Source organism: Lissotriton vulgaris, chromosome 5 (assembly GCF_964263255.1).
Source record: "Lissotriton vulgaris chromosome 5, aLisVul1.2, whole genome shotgun sequence".
NCBI lineage: Eukaryota > Metazoa > Chordata > Amphibia > Caudata > Salamandridae > Lissotriton > Lissotriton vulgaris.
Genome location: NC_141693.1, coordinates 1,396,983,503 through 1,397,005,753, shown reverse-complemented (window position 1 = coordinate 1,397,005,753; position 22,251 = coordinate 1,396,983,503). Strand labels below are relative to the sequence as shown.

General features: G+C 46.6%; 1 protein-coding gene across 1 annotated transcript in view; it reads right to left on the bottom strand.

Annotated features, from left to right (window-relative positions):
• LOC147712654 (suppressor of tumorigenicity 7 protein homolog) overlaps window positions 1-22,251 on the bottom strand; it is a 1,198,755-nt gene that overhangs the window by 873,267 nt on the left and 303,237 nt on the right. Inside the window, exon 9 of the mRNA XM_086923345.1 lies at window positions 8,267-8,381. Coding sequence (XP_086779471.1) covers window positions 8,267-8,381 — 115 coding nt within the window. The remainder of the gene's footprint in view (window positions 1-8,266; window positions 8,382-22,251) is intronic.

Genomic DNA, 22,251 nt, shown 5'->3' with positions numbered 1-22,251 from the left:
ATAAATCTATGCTGATGTATTTTTCTAAAATTGTCATGATGTATTGATGGCTAGGTTTGAATTTTGTTTGACATTCATAAAAAGATTACAAAACAAATATCTGACTCAATAAAATATTTTTGAACTAGGTCTGACTCATGAAAGTGATATATTTAATTTTAAATAATTGAGTTATACATATAAAAAAAAGAAATGTGAAGAAGCACTGTTTTCCTTGCTTATTCAATCAGCTTACCATGTAATCCTTCCTTTAATTTCGATAGTTTGATTATAAAAAGGCATTTCAATATGGCACCTGCATGGAACACCGTGAACCACTGCGTGCTCACTATGGGAGATTGTGATTTTATTTGGTGATTTTCTTTGGTGAGTCCCAGGCTATGGAATTGCTCTGATCCTAAATGTATATACTACTTCACATGTTAAGGGCAGTGGTACTTACTATATTGTAATTTGTTGTAGGGAGCAGACACTTACCCAAATTGGGGACATTGGTGTTGATGACATACCGCACGAGGACGGTGCATGAATACCTTAGGTGAGTTAAATGGGGGATTATAATATGGGCTCAAGATGTACTGAGTGGGATAAAATAGTTGCTTTGATATTGTTTTGCAGGAACATATTGTCTGCAGGGAGAAGAATTGTATCGACTTATTGCACCAGGATTGTATGTGAATACGTCGGGTGAGTCAAATGGGCGTTTTGGAAATATTGGCAAGTGCTTTATTGTGTAGGACAGAATAGCTAATTTGGTAATGCTTTGCAGGATTGCAAAAGGTTACGAGAGAAGAATCGTATCTGCAGGGCAAATCGTAGCATGCCGCCTGTATAGCTATTGAGGTAACTGAAGTAAGGGTCTTTTGTTATTGGACACGTGCATGCGGTTTCTTGGTGACATGAACTGAAGTAGACCTTGTGATGTCGGGCGAGTTGGTAGTTGAGAGAATTTTGGTGGCACTTGTATCACATGGAGTTTGGCAATTGTTAAAAATAGCAGAGTGTTGGGTCCGGATGATCGCACATTGTTGTCCTAGAAGAGTCTTCGAAGTATCACGAGATAGGTGGCTCCTCCCCTGGACTACAGTGCGCATGGGCATCGACTCCATCCTCAGATTGTTTTTAGCCATTGAGGCAAAGATGGAGTGAAACTCTGTGAATGATGACCATGCTAGAAGTATGTGTGAATGCTGCAGCCGCTACAGGCGCCGGGGAGGAGGGCGGGCGATATGAATGTCAGCAGCCCTACATGCCAAGAACAGATGTATACTGGTAAGTAGCATATTCGGTTCGAGGCATGTGGGCTGCTGAATTCATATCTGTGCATAGAATACATAGCAGTCACTCCATTAACGGCGGCCGCCTGTGCCAGCTGCAGCAGTTTGGAAAAGTGTTTTTAGAACAGCCTGCCCTACAGCTGCCTGCAGTTTGGAGTGTACATCAACACAGTAGTGTTTTGTAAATGTGTGTGTGGTAGACCATGTGGCTGCTCTACATATGTCTTCCTAAGGAATATTTCCAAGGAAAGCCATGGAGGCCCCCAACTTCCGGGTGGAGTGGGCCCGCGGTGGAATGGTGAGAGTGCGCTTGGCTTTCTGATAGCAGATCTGAATACACTTAACGATCCACCTGGCTATACCAGCCTTGGAAATGGGGTTGCCTTTGTGTTGTGGTGAAAAGGCAACAAACAGTTGTTTAGTCTTACTAAAATCTTTGGTCCTATCAATGTAGTACATTAAGGCCCTCTTGACGTCAAGTGTGTGGAGCATCCTCTCCGCAACTGACTCTGGATTTTGGAAGAACACATGGAGTTCTATAGTCTGGTTGATATGGAACTGAGAAACTACCTTAGGAAGGAACTTAGGGTTAGTGCGAAGCACCACCCTGTTGGAATGAATTTGAATAAATGGCTCTTGGATAGTTAGTGCCTGGAGTTCACTAACTCGTCGTAGCGACGTAAATCGCTATCAGGAAAGCCACTTTCCATGTCAAGAACTGAATCTCGCATGAATGCAGTGGTTCGAAAGGGGGACCCATCAGACTGGTGAGGACCACATTCAGGTTCCACTCGGGAGCTGGTGGTGTCCGCGGAGGAATGACTCATTTGAGTCCTTCCAGAAAGGCTTTAATGGCAGGCACTCTGAAAAGGGAGAGGTGCTGTCTGTTTTGGAGATAAGCAGCCATTGCGGACAGATGTATACGAATGGAAGCATAGGCCAGATTACATCTGTACAGATGTAAGAGATAACAAATGATGTTCTGAATAGGGGCATCCAGCGGGTTAATGTTGTGGTCTGCACAATAAATGACAAACCGCTTCCATTTCCCCGCATAGCATGCTCTGGTGGTGGGATTCCTTGCCTCCCTGATTATGTCCATACAGTCAGGAGGTAAGTTGAGGTAGCCAAACTCTAAGACCTCAGGAGCCAGATCGCCAGGTTGAGCTGTTGCGGATCTGGATGCTGAATGTCGCCATGGCTCTGCGTCAAAAGCTTAGGTGTGAGGCGCAGCCTTTGATGCGGTAACACGGACAGTTCCAGAAACGTGGTGTACCATGGTGGGCGAGCCCACGTTGGAGCAACCAGGATGAGAGTCATCAAGTGCTGCTTCAGCTTGCGTGCCACCAGCGGTATTAGAGGTGCTGGGGGAAAAGCGTACGCAAATTTGCCTGACCAGTTCATCCATATCGCATTGCCCTGCGACTGTGGGTGAGGAAACCTGGCGGCAAAGCTTCGGCATTTGGCGTTTTCCTTTGTGGCGAACAGGTCTATCTTTGGATGACCCCACCTTAGGAAGTACGGGTGGAGTACTGATGGATGTATCTCCCACTCGTGCATTTGGTGGCTGTACCTGCTGAGCAGGTCCGCCATCTGATTGTCCTTGCCCGGGAGGTGTTCCGCCATGAGGAAGATATTCCTTTGAATGGCCCACTTCCACATGCTCTGAGCCAGATGAGACAACTGTGGAGAGTGTGTACCTCCCTGCTTCTGGATGTAGTACATGGCCGTCATGTTGTCCGTCCGGATCAACACAACTTTGTTGCATAGATGTACCTTGAATGCTTTCATTGCCATGAAGATAGCCATCAGTTCTAGAACATTGATGTGCATCTTCCTTTGCTGTGGTGTCCATAGTCCCTGCACAGTGTAGTGGAGTGCATGAGCTCCCCAACCCTGGAGAGAAGCGTCCGTCGTCAGAATGATCTGTGGCACAGGCTCCTGAAACGGTCGTCCCTTGCAAAGGTTTTGTGGATTCCACCAATGCAGAGAGTTGTATGCACGACCGGTCACCAACACTAGGTCTTTCAACTGTACGTGAGCCTGAGTCCACTGACGTGCTAAGCACTCCTGAAGCGGACGCATATGTAGTCTCGCGTGCGGGACTATGGAGATGCAGGAGGCCATCATGCCTATCAACTGCATGAACACTAGTGCAGGAAGCGAGTGTTGAGGTCTGAATTTCTGTATCAGCGATTGAATGCTGCTGACCCTCACTGAATTTGGCTGTGCTGTGGCTGCCAGAGTGTTTATGGTCGCACCCAGATACTGCCGTATGTGGGCGGGTTGCAGGTGGGACTTTGGGTAATTCAGTGAGAATCCCAGATCGTGAAGAAGGTGAATGGTGTGGGACATGTGGGTGGCACACTGCTGGGCTGACTTTGCCTGGATGAGCCAGTCGTCCAGATAAGGGTAGACGTGAATGTTTTGTCTCCGTAGGTGTGCCGCCGCCGTCGCCAGGCACTTTGTAAACACCCTGGGTGCCGTGGTGACTCCGAAAGGTAGAACCTTGAACTGGTATTGGTGGTTTTGGATGGTGAACCAGAGGAATATTTTGTGTGACGGGTGCAGCGGAATATGAAAATACGCATCTTTTAGATCTAAAGTTGCGTGAAAATCCCCCTGACTGAGCAACGGTAGGACTTGCTGCAGTGTTCGCATGTGAAAGTGCTCCGACAGAATGTACTGATTGAGGGGTCTGAGGTCCAGTATGGGTCTGAGGGACCCAGCCTTTTTTGGTATCAAGAAGTACAGTGAGTAAACTCCTGTGCCTCTTTCTTTCACAGGCATGAGCTCGATTGCCCCTTTTTGCAGCATGACGAGGACCTCCTGCTGCAATAAGTGCAAATGCTCGGCGGACATAGGACGGTGTCTTGGGGGTATGTTGGATGGAGTGGATATTAACTCCAGACAATAACCGTACTGGATAAGATGGGTGACCCACCTGACTGTGGTGATGGACTTCCAGACTGGCAGGAACTGTTGAAGTCTCCCCCCGACAGGTGTTGCGTGGTCGGGGGGCAGTGACAAGGCGTCACTGTTTGTTAGTGGCGGAGGATCTGGAGTTGTTGTTTCCATGACCTCTGCCTTTGGCGCTGTTTCCACGATATACACCTCTACTTTGTTTGGTGTATGTGGTCTGCGTGCCGCCTTTATAGTACTGTGTGGTTTGGGAGAGCTGGCCTCTGGAAACACCTCTATTGCTTGAGCGACGAAAAGAACCACCCCTGAACTGCTGCGACTGTAGAGCCCCCATGGACTTAGCAGTCTCAGTGTCTTTTTTGATTTTTTCCAAGGTGGTGTCCACCTCTGGGCCAAATAGATGATCAGGGTTTACTGTCCGATTTAGAATGGTGGTCTGTATTTCTGGCTTGAACCCGGAGATTCTGAGCCAGGCATGTCGTCTCAGCATGACACTAGTGCCAACAGCTTTGGCCGCGGTGTCTGCTGCGTCCAGTGCACATTTGATAGAAGCATTTGATATGAGCTTCCCTTCTTGGATGAGCATCTCAGCTGTCTCTTTGTATTCATCTGGCAGGTGCTGTAACAGGGTCTCAAGTGTGTTGTAATGTGCCCTGTCATACCTGGCAAGAAGTGCCTGAGTGTTTGAAATGCGCCAGATATTGGCCGCTTGAGCTGCCACCCTTTTCCCTGATGCCTCAAAGACCTTAGATTCTTTATCTGGGGGAGGAGCATCACCCGTTGTTTGTGAATTAGCCCTCTTCCGGGCATTAGAAACAACAAGAGAGTCCAATGGCAACTGTCCCTTAATGTAAGTAGGGTCTCCAGGCGCCGGTTTGTACTTCTTTTCAATTCTGGGGTTTATCACCCTGGCTCTTGTAGGCTCCTTAAAGATTTCCCCAGCATGCTTCAAGACACCCTTTAACATAGGCAGAGTCTTGACAGTCCTCTCTGAGACGGAAAAGGTGTGAAAAAGAAAGTCTACTTTAATGGGGTCAGCATGGAGCTGGACGTCATGATTCTTAGCTGCCCTTTCAATGAGGGCATTAAACGCTGCCGAATCCTGAGTAGGCGACGTTTTCACAGCATACCCTTGAGTGTCTGGGGTAGAGTGAGGATCACCTGGGTCAGCAGCAGCTGCCCAGGGTTCATTGGTATCATCTGGATCAGTGTATACAGGATAGCTGTATTCATCATTATCACCTTCCCCAGTGTCCACATCTGAATAAGTGGGTGAGACATCATGGCCACGTGGAGATACCGGTTCTACAAGAACAGGTGTCGAAGTAGAATCCTTTTTCTTCTTCAGTGGAATTTTAGACGACTCCATTGGCTGTTCCGGGGTGATTTTCCGCTTATAAAGAGAAAGTCTGCCTGTCTCTGCATCGATAAACTGTTCCTGTTGCTCTTCCAACGAGGATTGTTGATGCTTTATGGCCGGGACCACATTTGTTGACTTCGGCACCGAGGACACCTTCTCGGGCACGTCGGTGGCCATTTTAGGGGCGAAAGCCTTCGGCACCACTTTTGGCGGCAGCGTGAAGTGGATGGGCGTCAACGTCTTCTGAGGTTTATCGGCAGGCTTCGAAGGTGGAGGATCTTTAGGCCCGACACTTGAGGCCTTGTCCTTGATGCGCTTTAGGGAGTCTGCCACCTGCTTCGAGAATGAGGCGGACGGCTGCGTCGACTCGACGGAATCCTTCGAGGCACCACCAGGCGTGGACTCGTGGGTCGTTCTGCTCTTGGCCTTGTCTTGTCGACGCGGAGGCTCGAGAACCTTCGGATCACCGAGTCCTTTGTCGGTGTCGACTGTCTTCGGCGCCGATTTGTTTGGGTCGACTGCCCTGACCTATGCCTTCAGCGCGCTAGACTTCGTCTCGACGCCCTTGAGCTGTTTCTTCGGGTCGATAACGCTCTTCTGCTTCGTCGTTGCCGACAGGTCCGAGGACTTCGAGCTGACCAAAGCAATACGCACTTTCGGTTTCGTTGTAGGCAGCAGTGCTTTCACTTGCGTCGAGACCGGAGCTTTTACTTTCGGTTTCGATTTCGCAGGTTGCGGCTCCTTAGTAATGTCCGAAGCTGAGCCCGAAGGCGGGGCCGTATAACTTATTGGAAGATCTTGGGTAAGGCCTAGTGGCGATCCCTCGACCGGAGCCTTATGAAGCGTTTCGGCCCCAATGTCAGTTTGCGTGCTTAGCTCCTCGCTCGAGCTATCTTCCATGGCCCCAAAGGCCCCGTCGTCGTCTCCTACCTCGTCGACGACTTCTTCCGCTTCGAGCATTTCAACATCCGCGTCGTAGTTGGACTCGACCTCCGACGCGGGATTCCACAGGTTCTCACGAACCTCCCGGTCTGCTCCTTCATCATCCCCGGCATCGAAGATGTCCACAGGCTCCGGTGCAGTCTGCTGGGCTTCCTTGCGCGTAGCGCGTCGATGCAGAAGTGTCTTCTTGGATCGAAAACGGGAACAAGCCATGCAGCTGGCTTCATCATGATCCGGCGACAGACACTTGTTGCACACCGGGTGGACGTCGATGTGGGGATACTTGGAGTTGCACACGGGACATCTCTTGAACGGGCTCCGTTCCATGATGGTTCGTCGATAAGGCCTCTGGCGTCGACCGGGCCTTCAGCGTCGAAAAGCACGCAGCTCTCCTGGAAATCCGGCTCAGAACTGAGCTGGAAAGAACCGGGCACCGAACGCAAGACTATACCGACGAAAAACTAAAGGCCTTTTGGCCTTAAGAAAACGTTTATATTGATTCCGACTAGAGTGAACCAATATACATCCGAACCCAATGGCATAAAAAAACAATCTGAGGATGGAGTTGATGCCCATGCGCACTGTAGTCCAGGGGAGGAGCCACCTATCTCGTGATACTTCGAAGACTCCTCCAGAACAACAATGTGCGATCATCCGGACCCAACACTAGGCGGCGATCTATGCACAGATATGAATTCAGCAGGCAACATGCCTCGAACACTGATGTTCTCAAAACTCCGATTGGCTGAGCAGGGAAGAAGGCCTAGGATCCACAATTATATTTCTCCTAGCCAAACAAAGAAAATCTGGCATAGGGATGAGATGGTGCAGATTTCAGCAAAATGTGACGTTTATTCTCACGCATAATACCTGAAGGCAAATAGAGAGGAGGAGGAGGCTGGAGTCAGGCCAAGACAGTTTCTTTCTACTACTGGCTTAAGTTCCCCATAAAGAAGAGGCTTTTCTCCAGTGCTGCTTGCACCAGTAGCATGGTTGGCAGAAGAAAAGTAAAGAAGAGCTGCAAGAGGAGTCGGAGAACAGAGAACCAGCGTCTCTGTTTTCTCGCTCACCCCCATTCCCCTTTTGCTAGGTCTACTGCTAACCCACATATCCTTCTCATTTGTGGTTAGCTTTGGAATGAGAGAGGTGAGGAAGCATTCTTCACATTATGTTTAGGGGTGCAAAGTTAATTCTTTCTTTTAGCTGAGCCCAATAAATCAGCTTGTATTGATGGCCACTGTGGCTCTTCCTTTACGGGTAACGCTTAAAACCACCCTAAATCTTAAGCCATCAGGAAACATTTGTTTTACTGAAATCATAGGATATGATGGATAACTGAGCAGTAAACAGGTCACCAATCTTATCTAGAGTCAATTTAAATTGTACATTTAAATAGGCCTATCTATGAGAGTTAGTGAGAATGGCGATCATAGGTGGCCATCATTAAAAGATTTGTCCTTGATCTGTAGCTTTGCTTGACGTTGCACAGTAACAGGGTACACAGTTTCATTCAGGTTTTGCATGGCAGAGTCCTGGTTGGGGACAGTCAGTAATACAAGTCTCTTCTTTTGCTACGTCCCTTCCTAGGATTTTGTCGCTAAACTAGAAAGTTTAATGTATACACAACATGTTCAAACAAATGCACAACTTTCAAATTGCATGTAATTATTTATCTGCTCTGCAGTCAACATCAGTGGAGTGGTATCAGAAAGGTATAGCAAATCTTGTAGAAAAATATGACTTTGCATAGCATATTCGTACTCACCATCATATTTTGCCAAGAGGGCCTGCACGTCGGCATATGCTTGTAGTTCCAGGAGTGCTTCAAGTAGATTTTCATGGATATTCAGCATACTGATCAAAGGAAACTCTTTCATAAGCTGCAAGGTAAAACACAAGAATGAATCTGAACACCGTCATCGAAAAAGTTATTAACTTATATTAACAAGGAGGGAGAAAACACAGCCAGTGCTTAGTTACAGGAAGCAATACTCTCAAATCAGGTCTTCTATAAGCAAATGTTTTCTTTTCATCTTGGTGAAGTATTATAGGACCATAAAGGGGCAGGGTAGTTATTCAGTTGGTCAGTTTTAAAAGGGTTTCTCTATACCTGGACTACTGTAACAGCCTGATGTTAAACGCCCAGCAGTGTGTACTCAATAAACTCCAACTTCTGCAAAATGCAGCCGCCCGCCTGATCACCGATACTCCCAAATTTGCTTCGGTAACTCAGGATCTGGTGGCACTACACTGGCTGCCAATTCGTAAGAGAATGACATTTAAGGCACTATGCATGGTCTTCAAAGCCCTTCATGATATGGGCCCTAGACACATGAAATTGCTTTTTCGCTGGCATACACCAGCACGAACCCTGAGGTCAGGAGAATTGGCTCTGGTTACGGTCCCCAGAATCAAAAGAGCCCGCTGGGGAGGTAGGAGCTTCTCCCTTAGGGCGGCAGAGGCCTAGAACAAACTCCCACTTGTGCTCAGACAAACTCAGGGTCTGATGGCCTTTAGAAGAGGACTCAAGACTTGGCTCTTCACTCAGTAAGCCTGCTCACTCACGTTAGCCCTATCATACCAGCGCCAGGACATCTCTGGGTAACAGAGCGCTCTACAAATGTGCCAAATAAATAAATAAATAAATAATATTTGCATTTTTTTCGAGGTATAATTCTATTTGAACATCTGAGTAATACCTTTTCGTTTACCAAATGAATTAAAGATCCAGATTTGTGCTGTAACAAAAAACACAATTACACCATCTCTAGTATGGTGATGTCAAGCTTTGTTACAAGGATGAAATGCCATCACATCCCATTCACACTGTCATCAGCGGGGCTAACGGAAGCGAAGTAACCTTACTGGCTTGACAACTCAGCTTTGCTATCAAAAATTACATCCGAAAAGAACCCCTACTCGTCACTCAGATTCTTTGCATCATATTTACATTCTGTACAGAAAGCAAACTTGTTTGTTTTGTATACTGGCTCAGGTAGCACTAGTTCAGCTCGAGCAGCACAAGCGCAATGTTTTAGTACGAACGCACAGCACGGGCACATATACAGACAAATACGCACAATTCGCACATCAGGAGAAATGTCCATTACATTAGCACAATACTGCAAAGGTGAAAAAAAGCAAAACAGCACGAAACCAGGTATGTGTATCACCATCTGTGTTACCAGCTCACCAACTCGAGAGGGCCCAGTATTGGTGCTTACATGGGACCCCCAGGTATGTCTCCGCATATATGTGAGTGCGCGCACACCTAGGAGAAGGTTGTTCTAGCCTCACACAACTGCCATATCAGATGTATTTGCTGTTTTTTTTTAAACTCATACTGGACTGCATCTGTGCAGTGCCACACAAACTATGCTATATAAGGCATTGCAGGCAGGCATAATGGCAGCGCCAAGGTCCTAAAAAGTGCCAAATTGCAACAACTAGCAAAAAAAGAACTTGCTAGTAGAAAGGGAGTGAGCAACTAGCAAAATATTATTCAGCTTCGGACACTGAAAATTCTTATCCAAGGTGAGACATTTAGCGTTGGCAAAGGGAACAAGTCTGTCTCATACGTGCTAACGCATGCAAATAGCATCTGGAGCATGCCTCCGTTTGTGTGTTTACACACTAAACTCAGACCTACTCGCTTTATCAAAACTTGTTCTTATGAACTGTTGTAAATGGAGAAAATAATTATTTCTTACATGTGAAAAACAAAAATATACCAAGCGAAACAAACTTCAGTACTTCCTAAGGTATACTGTTTAAGTACCTGCAATAATGAAAATGCTACTTGCCCTGCATGCATCTGTTTATAGCATGTAGGGCGGGCTGTAGCTGCATATGTTCTGCATACTAATACCATCTAGTGTTGGGCTTGAACATTTGCAATTTGTTTCTCTCCAAAGAACTCTTTTCAGCCACAAGGTACAATGTTACTCCTCCCTTGGCTGGCATTGCGCATGGGCACAAACTCCATATTAGACTGTTTTTCACACAGCATGTGACAGTAGCGCAAACTGGGTATGGTGCATGTGCATTACAAAATGCACTTAAAGAAAGTGTCAGAGGGAAGTCTAGAAATTTGGGAATGCAGTAGTGGACACATCTCATCCACTTTGCTTCAACACATGCACGTGCGGCTTGTCAGGAAGACTCTCGTAAGATGTCCATGCATTCTTGTGGGAGACGTAGGTAACCACACTGTAGGTCCTCAGTTGCAGAGTCAATATATTAAGCTGCTTGGGGTATGGAAGTTTGACCTGGACATGGCTCCTGGTGAGAAGGTCTGGGCAGTTAGACATCATCATACATAGACTGATAGACACCTTTGAGGAGTGGATACCATGGCTGTTTGGCTCATGTGAGAGCTACGAGGATGAGAGTCTGAGAATTCTTCTCCGACTACTGCTACACAAAGGAAAGGTTCGGGAGAGGCAGAAAAGCAGGAAGTGGATGAGTTAACGGTGTGCCCAATCACAAGTGGTTTGAGCGAACAAGGAAAGGGGAAAAAGTGAGTGTTACCCTACTTTTGTAGGTAGTACTTGGTGATCAAGTTGTCTGTCCTGACTAAGACAACTTTGCCTCGAACGAGTGGAAGGAATATTTTGAGGCAAGATTGATTGCTAAAAGCTCAAAATAGTTGATGTGGTGGCCTTGCTGATGCGCGGCCCACACTCCTAGTCCTGTGGTTAAACTGAGATTTGTCCCCAGCCGGTTTAAGAAGTTTCTGTGGTACTGGTGACTGGTGAGTTGAAGTCTATAAATGGTCTGCTCGGCAGCAGGTTGATGCTGTCCACCACTGCAGAGAGCGATGTACACTGGTATTTACCAACAGTAGATGCTCCATTTAACCCGCCGCTTGTGACCATTGTGCAGAGAGGCGCTGTTGTAGCGGGTGCATGCGTAGCCAGGTCTGCTGCTGCTGCTGCTGCTGCTGCCTGGAGTAGGTAGGCTCAGGGGAGGTGGTTCTGGAACTGGCCCTGTACTGGTGCCTCCAAAATCAGCCTCTCAAGGGCAAAGTCTGGGGGGACTCATGGCTTTGGCGATGTTGATATGTTTCTTTATTTTCTGCAGCAGCTGGTCAACCTGTGGACCAAATATTCACCCAAAATGTGGAGCTATGAGATGTGCCTGAGCAGGATGCTGGTGTCAACACCTCGTGTAGCAGTGCTCTCAGCAGCTATAGCACACTGTATAGTAGCTTTTGCTACTAACGCCCCCTTTGGACTTACTAGGCAGATGTTTAACTTGCTTCTTCATTTCATCCAACTTTGTCATGTCATATCTGGGGAGCAGGCCAACAAAGTTTTCTATTCTCCTGTGGGTGGTGGCTCCTTCCCTGTGGCGTCTAGTTGTTTGCTCTCTTTATCAGGAGAGGTGCATCCCCCTTGATCTGAGTTACCACAGTTAAGCGCAGTGTGGATCAGGCAATGAGAGGAAACCTGACCTCTGATGTAAGCTGGGTCATTGGGAGAGGGCAAATATGTTTTGACCACCTTAGGCGCTACCATTCAGGCATTGACTGTCTCTTTAAAGGTATCTATGGTCAACTTTAGCATTCCTTTAAGTATAGGCAGGAATTGGACTGTCCTCTCTGATTTAAACAATGTCTCCACCATTAAATCATAGACCTCACGGAGGACATGCATATTCACTTGTGGAAAGCGGCAGCCCTCTAAATGACCTCGTCATTTGTGGGTGTCTCATTTAGGGGTGACTGCTTAACTGAATAATGATCCCGGTATGGTTCTCCGGAGGATGAAATCTACATCAGGGTTGTCCCACGGGTCATCAGTGGGCACCGGATCAAATGGTGCATCATCTGGGTCAACGGAATGGAGGGGCTGCCTTATCCATATGAATAGTGTGGGAAACCCTCTGGCGAGTAGAGAGATGGTGAAGTGTGCAGTGGTGCTGATGGAGGAGCTTGTAGGGAAGGAAGAGGAGGCGGCACATATGGGATAGGGCTAGTGCAACCAAGGGAACCAAGGAAGTTGGAGTTCCGAAGTAAGTTCCTCCTTGAAGGTGGGCTTCCTCTTCCGAGGTGGTCTCTGTAGCCTTGGGAGGCAGCCTTGTGGAGATCTTGCCAGTATGTGGATGGATAGAGCCGTTTTTGTTTTGCATTCAGCTTTTTTGTAATCCGATGAGGACTTCGGATCTGACCATATCTTTGACGCTGATGGCTTTAGCACCGAGGTGTAGTTTGGATCCAAGAGTGTCTTTGGTGCAGATGGCGTTTCGGCACTGATGGAGGATTGGAAACAGAGGCTGGATTTGGCACCACATTCGATAGGCTCTTCATCTGAAATGGACTTGAGGCATGTGATGTATCTCAGGCTCAATGGCCAAGAAGGGTGAGTGATGGTGGCAGATAACAATACAGGCTCCAAGGGTTTCGGAAAGTGCTGACCACTGCCAGTGAGCAGTGGGACCCTGAAGGGCTGAGAACAACTCAAGGGTGGAGCTCTGCCTTGACTCGAGGCCTCTTACAAAGTCTGGTTTGTGTTTCTGCTTCAGTATTATTCACACTCCTCGCCAAGGTGTTGGTTCGAATTTCTGAGGGTGTGGAGTCAACGGAAACCTGCTGATTAGGTCTCGGCTAGAAGCGCGCGAAGCGCGTTCTCGCCAGTGAACTATAGTCGTCGGCTCAGCCGACAAGGACTGGAGACAACAGATGGCCACGCGCAGATTCAGAAGCATGGCAGAGTCGGATTCCGACGCGCGCCTTGGGATTGGGTCGCGCGCATCGGAATCCGACTCTGCCATGCGCCTTGGGATTGGGTCGCGCGCGTGAGCTTGTACCGTAGACAGCTCAGCCGCGCGGCTCGTATATTTCAGTTTAGTTTTGAGTCACCCTGTTGACGAGCACAGAGTCGGAGCCCAGGTAAAGTCTGCGCTATATAATGTTTTAGATTGTAGGTGCTCAGCAGCGACTTTTAATAGGAGGAAAAGAAACTGAATTTGCGAGGCATGCCCCCCGCCCCGTTATTTGGAATTCCTGGGAACTAAGGTGCTTGTTTAAACTTTGCAGTTGCCGTACAAGTACAGAAGCCAGTATTGTCTTATGTAGGTAACAAACTCCAACAACTTTGGATAACTTTGCAGGAAAATGTTTACTTTTGCGCACTGTTAGAATCACAACGGAGTTCCTCTGTGTGCAATGCCCCGGGAGCCGGGAGGCTCGTGCATGCAGTTGTGGAGAGACAGTGTGCTATCAAGGCTGTGACTGCTGGGAAGGTGTTTTCAGCGCCTCTCTGGTGTCAAGGAGCGGTAAGTACATTTGGTGAACAGAAGGCACATCGCTCCCCTCTAGAAATGCTGTAGTTATTACATAGAGGCTAGCAGTTAGTAACATTTGTCCCCTCAGTGTCCTCCACAGAAGCAGACGCATTCCTAAGCCTTACTAAGGAGCGAATGCTTAGTTGGCGCTGGGTGAACTGAGTCACCGCAGCAGGGAAGGGTGTGATCTTGTTCAGTTTGTCTCCGATGTGGTGTTTTATTCAAGCCTTTTGCTTTCAAAGATGCTCGTGATTCATGGATGTGGGGGCGCTGAGGAATTTGCAGAGAAACGCTCTTTTTTTTGCATGCTACACACCACCCTTGCTGTTTGTCTGGCGTTAATTGTGTTGCTGAGGATTTGGCGATGCATCAGAAAGCCCGACAAGTCTGGGTAACAGTCAGCCACACCCAGCTTTGTAAGACCAGAGAAAGAGGTCTCACTTCACTACTAGCTTTGCAGGCCCCAGGGGGAGGGTGGGTGCCCCTGGATCTCGCTGCCGCGACACAGTGCGGGAAGCCAGGCCCAAAGCCTTTGCTACAGAGTCTGCGAGTGGCAGGTGCCTTGTTTTCTTCTATTTGTGTGTGTGTGATTAGAGGTGGTGCGCTTGGTATAGAACAGATTGTCTCTTAGGGAGATCTCGCCACGAAGCTCTGCCCCCCCCCTCCCCCTTCACACAGTGACATTTTATGCACAGTTTGGCAGGTCTAAGATCTGTATGAATTGTGCCATTACTAGGAGACGAGGCAAACAGTGCGCTTGTGTTTCCTAGAACTCGCAGGTATTCAGAGGGTAGGAGGCTTCTGACTTTCTAAAAGCACTTTGCATTTCAGGAGGTCTAGCCCACACAAGAACAGTCCTCCCCCTTGAAAATCATCCTTCATGTGCTGAATCGTGGCTCTCCAGTTGAGGCGTGTGTGCTCTCTAGGGCCCAAGCATGATTAATTGTTGGCAAACTGGCCTGACCCCTACCTAGGCTAGTGACCTCTCTGTGACAAAAAGCCATGCCTTGTGGACTACCAGATCCTATACACCTGTGCTTGCATACACTCAGTTCATAGTGGGCACTTCACACACACACTGCACCCTCACACACACTGTACACACAGCACCCTCACACATACTGCACCCTCAGACACACTGCACCCTCACACACACTGCACCCTCACACACACTGCCCACACTGCACCCTCACACTCGCTAGATCTTGCTCCTGAGGCGGCAGCCGGGAGTTAGGACACCTTATCTCTAATTTGTGCTTAATTGCTTTTAATATCGCCGTTTTTTAAAACTCACTTATCTGTCCATCTCAGCACAACTGCCCCTATCTTACCTGCCACATTATCTCCTGTTTGCCTGCTTTACCCCCGTGGGATCTATATAGCTTTCTCTGAGCCGACTTAGGGTTTGGTTGATTCACGATCCTCTCACCCCAAGGCACAGACAGCGGGTGCCATCTTGGGTGAGGAGGAGGACAGCGTTCTAGTGCCACGGCCGATTTGGGGCCTTGCACTATAAGTTGGACGCAGGGAACAGATAGGTAACTCGCTAGATCTTGCTCCTGAGGCGGAAGCCGGGAGTTAGGACATCTTATCTCTAATTTGTGTTTAATTGTTTTTAATATCGCCGTTTTTTAAAACTCACTTATCTGTCCATCTCAGCACAACTGCCCCTTTCTTACCAGCCACATTATCTCCTGTTTGCCTGCTTTACCCCCGTGGGACCTATATAGCTTTCTCTGAGCCGATTTAGGGCTTGGTTGATTCACGATCCTCACACCCCCAAGCACAGACAGCGGGCGCCATCTTGGGTAAGGAGGAGCACAGCGTTCTAGTGCCACGGCCGATTTGGGGACTTGCACTATAAATTGGACACAGGGAACAGATAGGTAACTCGCTAGATCTTGCTCCTGAGGCGGAAGCCGGGAGTTAGGACACCTTATCTCTAATTTGTGCTCAATTGCTTTCATATCGCCGTTTAAAAAAAAAAAACTCACTTATCTGTCAATCTCAGAACAACTGCCCCTTTCTTACCTGCCACATTATCTCCTGTTTGCCTGCTTTAACCCCGTGGGACCTACATAGCTTTCTCTGAGCCGACTTAGGGCTTGGTTGATTCACGATCCTCTCACCCCCAGGCACAGACAGCGGGGGCCATCTTGGGTGAGGAGGAGGACAGCGTTCTAGTGCCACGGCCGATTTGGGTCCTTGCACTATAAAATGAATGGCATTCCCCGTCCGCGCATCGGGCGCGCCGATGGCGCGCCCAAGCCCGTCTGTGCCCGTCCGTGCCCAGCCGGGCCTCGGGCCAGAACCTATGCCCGATTTTCCTGACGGCCATATCCATTACACACGGAAGGACCTTCTTTTATTGAGACCCCCTAAAAATACGCTCTGCCACTATGTACATAAGCAGGAAAACACCTATACTCACTGTAGTCTCTGTAGCTCCTATTTGCAGGGAGTTAATCCTGACTCTCCAGCCCCCACGGTTGTGCGCATTGCCCTTTTGAATTGTAGGTCCCTCCCTAAGCACTCTCTGGAGATTAATTTTATGCTACAGGACCACAAATTAGATATATTATTCCTTACGGAAACAAGGCTTACCGCTAACTCAGAAGCTGACATTGTTTGGGCTCTCCAACCGGGGTTTCTAATTCTCTCTCAGACTAGGCCTGCTGGTAGAGGGGGTGGACTGGCCATACTTTACAAAGATCACTTCGTTTGCAGAGCGAAGGATGGCGGCATTTCGGAGTCTGAAAGCTTCCATTTTTCCTTCCAACTATCTCCTACCATCTCTTTTACAGGCCTCTTAGTGTACCGCCCCCCTGGGAACTCTAGCCACTTTGTTAACTCCCTCTTAGAAACAGTTACAGCCCTGGCGCCATCCTCCACCAATTTCACCATCCTTGGGGATCTCAACCTTCATTTTGATGACCCCCTTGACGCAGTGGCGGAGGACCTCCAACTCTCTAGATCATACGAGATATTACTAGTTAATACGGGCGCTACACATAATAAAGGCCACCTTCTTGACCCGGTTTTCAACAATATTCGGTCACTTCAGGCTAGCTCCCCCTAGGCCCTCCCATGGTCAGACCATTTTTTGGTCCCTTTTTCCTGGCAGGGTGAGTTTGAAATATCACAAACCCCTAGGATTTACACCTTGGAAAGGGCTTGGTCTAAGCTCTCCGTTGAGAACTGGACTCACTTACTCGAACACTCCATCCCTCCCCTTGATCCGGACCCCGTGACTGCTGATACTAACTTAAATAAGTGGCTCACGAGTTCATTAGACCGTATCCTACCAAAAAAAAGAGTAGGGAAAAAGTCTGGGAGAGTAGGCTCTGCCCCCTGGTATACTCCTGAGCTCAGAATCCTAAGGAAAGATTGTAAGAAGCTCGAGCGTACTTGGAGGAAAGATTGGAGCAATACAAACAAAGATATATACCGTGCTGCTTTTAGATCATACAAAATCGCCCTTAGAGATGCCAAGACAATATTTTTCGACGTAAGAATCAAAAATTTCTCTAATTCCACCAGAGAACCCTATCAGATTATTAAAGAACTACTGAAGGTCCCGGAACCCCCTATGTCTCAAGATTCATCAGGAGCTAAGTGCGCTGAATTTGCAAACTATTTTGACCTAAAAATCAAAAACATATTAACTACCCTGCCTCAACCGGTCACCCATGCTAACATCGACAGCCCGCTCCCGGCCGTTGGCCCTCAGCTTAACGCTTTTAATCCAGTCTTAGGTGAGGAATTCCTCAAAGTTCTAGCAGCCATGAAAAGCGGCTCCCCTAGTGACCCGGTCCCTATGCGGTTTCTTAAACAGATTGCTACTACCATTGCTACACCAGCAGTTGAGCTCATTAACACCTCACTTTCCCAGGGCATTGTTCCGCCCAGTTGGAAAGGGGCCATTGTAAAGGCCCTCTTAAAGAAACCACATCTTGACCCATTGGAGATGGAAAACTTTAGACCCATCGCGCTACTCCCAGGACTCAGTAAGATCACAGAAAAACTGGTGAATTTCCAACTCTCCCACTTTCTGGAGTCAAATAAACTTCTGCGGAGCTCTCAAACCGGATTCCGCCCAGGCCAGGGCACAGATACGGCCCTCCTCTCCGTCATCGAGGAGGCAAGGTGGATCTTGGACTTAGGGGGATCAGTGGGAGTGATCCTCCTGGATCTCAGTGCAGCCTTTGACACGGTTAACCACTGTGTCCTGATCCAGCGCCTGGCTGAGGTGGGTGTAAGGGGCTCCGCTCTGGCTTGGTTAACATCTTACCTGAACAACCGCACTTTTCAGGTCTGGGAAGGCAACTCACGATCTGCCTCAATCCCCCTCCAATGTGGCGTGCCTCAGGGCTCTTCTTTAAGCCCCACACTCAATTGGTCGTCTCACTCTCCCAACTTCATCAATGCCCGGACAACTTTCATTCTTGCCAGACGAAAATACTTGCCTGGATGTGTGACTCCTTTCTCAAATTGAATGGGTCAAAAACCGAAATCATGGTACTGGGTCATAAGGGCACCTCGCTACCTACTACCATCTGGTCTGTGTCTCTAGGGGATCCCCCCAGCCCAAAAAAAGAAATTAAAAGCTTAGGGGTCTGGTTGGAACAGGACCTCTCACTTAAAACACAAGCAAAAAAAATAACAGGAATCTGCTTTGGCCTCCTACGGTCTGCTCGTAAAGTTCTTCCCCTTCTTCCCCAGCTCTCTAGGAAGCTGTTAGTGCAGGGACTAGTTTTGTCCAGACTGGACTACAGTAATGCTATCTTTTTGGGGGCCCCTGAAGCCACCATCAATAAACTTCAACAGACACAAAATGCTGCACCTAGGCTATTAACGGGTACTTCAGTCAGGATGTCAGCAAAACCCGCACTTAAAGCGCTTCATTGGCTTCCCATCCGTGAAAGGATTAAGTTTAAATCTTTATGTATCGTTCATAAACTTCTTCAAGGTAAGGGACCCGCTATCATGAAGAGTAGAGTTACACCCTACAAGGCTAGTAGGCCCCTACGTTCTGACAACGAGTGCCTTGCGAGAGTGCCAAGATTCAAGAAGACTCGCACAGGAGGCCGCAGTTTTTCGGTTAATGCAGCTTCACTGTGGAACTCCCTTCCTTCTAAATTGCGCATGGAACCCTATCATCTGCATTTCCGGAAGTTCTTGAAAACCTTCCTTTTCCCCAAGTGACCGTTTGTCTTCCATTCTCCCTCTTGAGCTGGACTCTAGTGCAGCGCTGGGATGCCTCCGGGTAACCATGCGCTTTACAAAACTGCTTACTACTACTACTACTACACACACTGCACCCTCACACACAATGCACCCTCACACACTGCACACACTGCACCCTCACACACACTGCACACTCACACACACTGCACCCTTACACACACTGCACACGCTGCACCCTCACACACACTGTACCCTCACGCACACTGCACCCTCACACACTGCACCCTCACACACACTGCACTCACAAACAATGCCTATATACCAATTGCAAATAAAAAAAAATTAATGCAAAGCATTGTCATTTACAATGCCAGTAACTCAAACTTTAATGCTGCGAGACCTATTGCATTGTAAATGCTTGTTGTATTCAGAGTCTGAGCTGGAGAAGATAGCTTCTGGGATAGGGAACAGCTTGTGGGGCAGAATGCCTTAACAGTCAGCTTCCTCACTTTCTTTGAAACAGCGAGTGATCCCTGATAATATTGGTTGGAAAGTCGGAAGCCTGCTGCTGTATTTTGTGGTATGTGCACCTTCTCTTCCAACTATATAGAAAGGTTTACTTCAAATTGAAGGTCAGGCAAGCCTCGGCACGCAGTGTTGTTATGGTCGGGGGAGAGAAAAGGATTAAACATCTGGTTGTGGTCGAACCAACAAAACTGTGTGTGACACCGAGGACAGTTCTGAAAGGACGTCCATTCCATCATCTGATGAACTTCCAACCGCAAAGTCAAAGAGGAGCACGAGGTCCAGATGATGGCCGAGGCTCTGGCAGTTCAAGAGCGATGGTAGATCGGTCTCTAGGACATGGTATTCAGAAGGATTCGAATATGATTAATATCAATCTTATGAGATGAAAGGTGACATATCTGATAAACTACAGGGCTGAGAGCCCAAATTCCAAATGTATCACTCTGCATTAATAAAAATAGTGGTGGTATAATGTTCTTACTTCCTGTGCATGAATGACTTTATAATACCCTGTAATGCCAATGATATACTTCAATTAACAAAACGAAAACATGGAAACAGAACTGCATATCAACCAACAAAGCACTTGCTATTACGTGGTCATACACAATATAACAATTGTTAAATAAAGTTGGCAGTCCCAAAAACAAAGGGCTATTAACAGAGTATGCTTGTACTGGCCAAATAATCCAGCAAAAACATTATTTTGAACTTGAGTCTTGTGTCTAGGACTACATAATATGGACAAAGCTGCACATCTGTGCCACAAAAGGCCAGCCTAAAGCAATAATAAACTGGAAACAGTTTGTTCCATGAGGTATTTACCACACATATGCCATTACCACACAAAGTAAATATATTAAAGGTAAGTGTGTATACAATATGCATGTATGTGTGTGTGTATGTATATATATATATATATATTAACTGAAAAAACCATAGGTTTCACACCAGTTATAGTTAGGTGGAAATTTTACTTGCATAAAACCATTGAAATTCCCACGTTATAGGTAGTTGGACTCACTATAACTTGCGCGTGCAATGCACTGCTGATGACGTCACATATTGCATCACTCATGACATGGTCAGTGACATCACTCATGACATCACTGATGACATCTCAAATGACATCACTGATGACAACATCCTTGTGACAAAGTGGCAGACCTCCTATCAGCATAAAATAACCTTTGACACACACATTCAAAAATAGAAACTAACATTTTCTTAAAAAAGGAGAAACCAATACCAATTACAACAACTTATTAGGTAATTGCTACATCTACATACACATACACTCATTCACCAACAGTTCTATATAGTCACTCATGCATGTACTTACTCATCATATGTACTCATACACCTATACATCCTGTTACACACTAATACTCATCCATATAGTTACTCACATACAAATTCACACATGCAAATAAACTATCAAAAAACCATTTACTTGATTATACTGCTATATACACACCACTACACATACTTCTACAGAAACGGAAACATATTTACTCTCTTAAACAATCAATTATAAAAACACATACTCACTAACCCACCCATACACACAATCATCCACCCATACAGTCTTGCACACATGCTGTCTTGAAAATACATACAAATAGTGAGTCACTCATTCATGCATCTGTGCTCGAAGTAGTATCCCCCACCGAACCATACAGACACTAATACTGATACTCAAAAAAACAACTAATAACCCATATACACACTCATGTAGCTACTCACCAACCCATGCAGCCACTTATACACAAAGTGAGACACAGATAGATAATTAAACATTACTCGCTAATATATGTATTCACTAAGATACATTTAATAAGTCAGTTAACCAATCAATTTTACACACAAAAACATCCATTTAGACATTTATTTACCTATTTATTCTTCCATCAACCTTTAGATATACATATATAAAAAATATTTATTTTTCAGAAAGATACACATTCACTGGATGATGTCATCAGTGATGTCATGAGTGATGTCACTGACCATGTCATGAGTGATGTAATATGTGACGTCATCAGCAGTGCATTGCAAGCGCAAGTTATAGTGAGTCCAACTAACTATAACGTGGGAATTTCAATGGTTTTATGCGAGTAAAATTTCCACCTAACTATAACTGGTGCGAAACCTATGGTTTTTTTCAGTGAATTTAATAGGTTTTTTTAAATGCTAATTCCTAACTATAACTGGTGTGAAACATTGTTTTTTTCAGTGAATATATATATATATAACATTTCTATGGCAAAATGAAACCCCTAATTTTGTTCCTTTGCAAATTAAATGTTTTAAGTGTTAACACTTTATTCCAATCAAGATGACTTCAGGTGTGCCATACTTTTGTCATAAGTAAGACTGTTAGCGCTCTAGTTGTTCTTTAGAATACTCTGGGACATTCTGTCATTGGGCTATAGTTGGGCTACATCTGGCTGATATTTGGACTACATTTGTTTTTTTTTGTCTCTGGTGGCCATCTTTGGGCTACATTGGGCGACATTGTTACATTGGGCTACATTTGGGCTCTAACATATATATAGCCCAATGTAGCCCAATATATATTTTTTCAAAGTTAATTTTCGTAAAAACCACTTGAGCACATATCTTGAGACATAGTAAAGGCACATCGGGCTACCAGTCCCTACAATTTTGCCAAGTTTGGTGGAAATCCATTCAGCCGTTCGGGCTAAAAGTGAGGTTGACCGCCCTATGGAAATTAACATGGGGAAA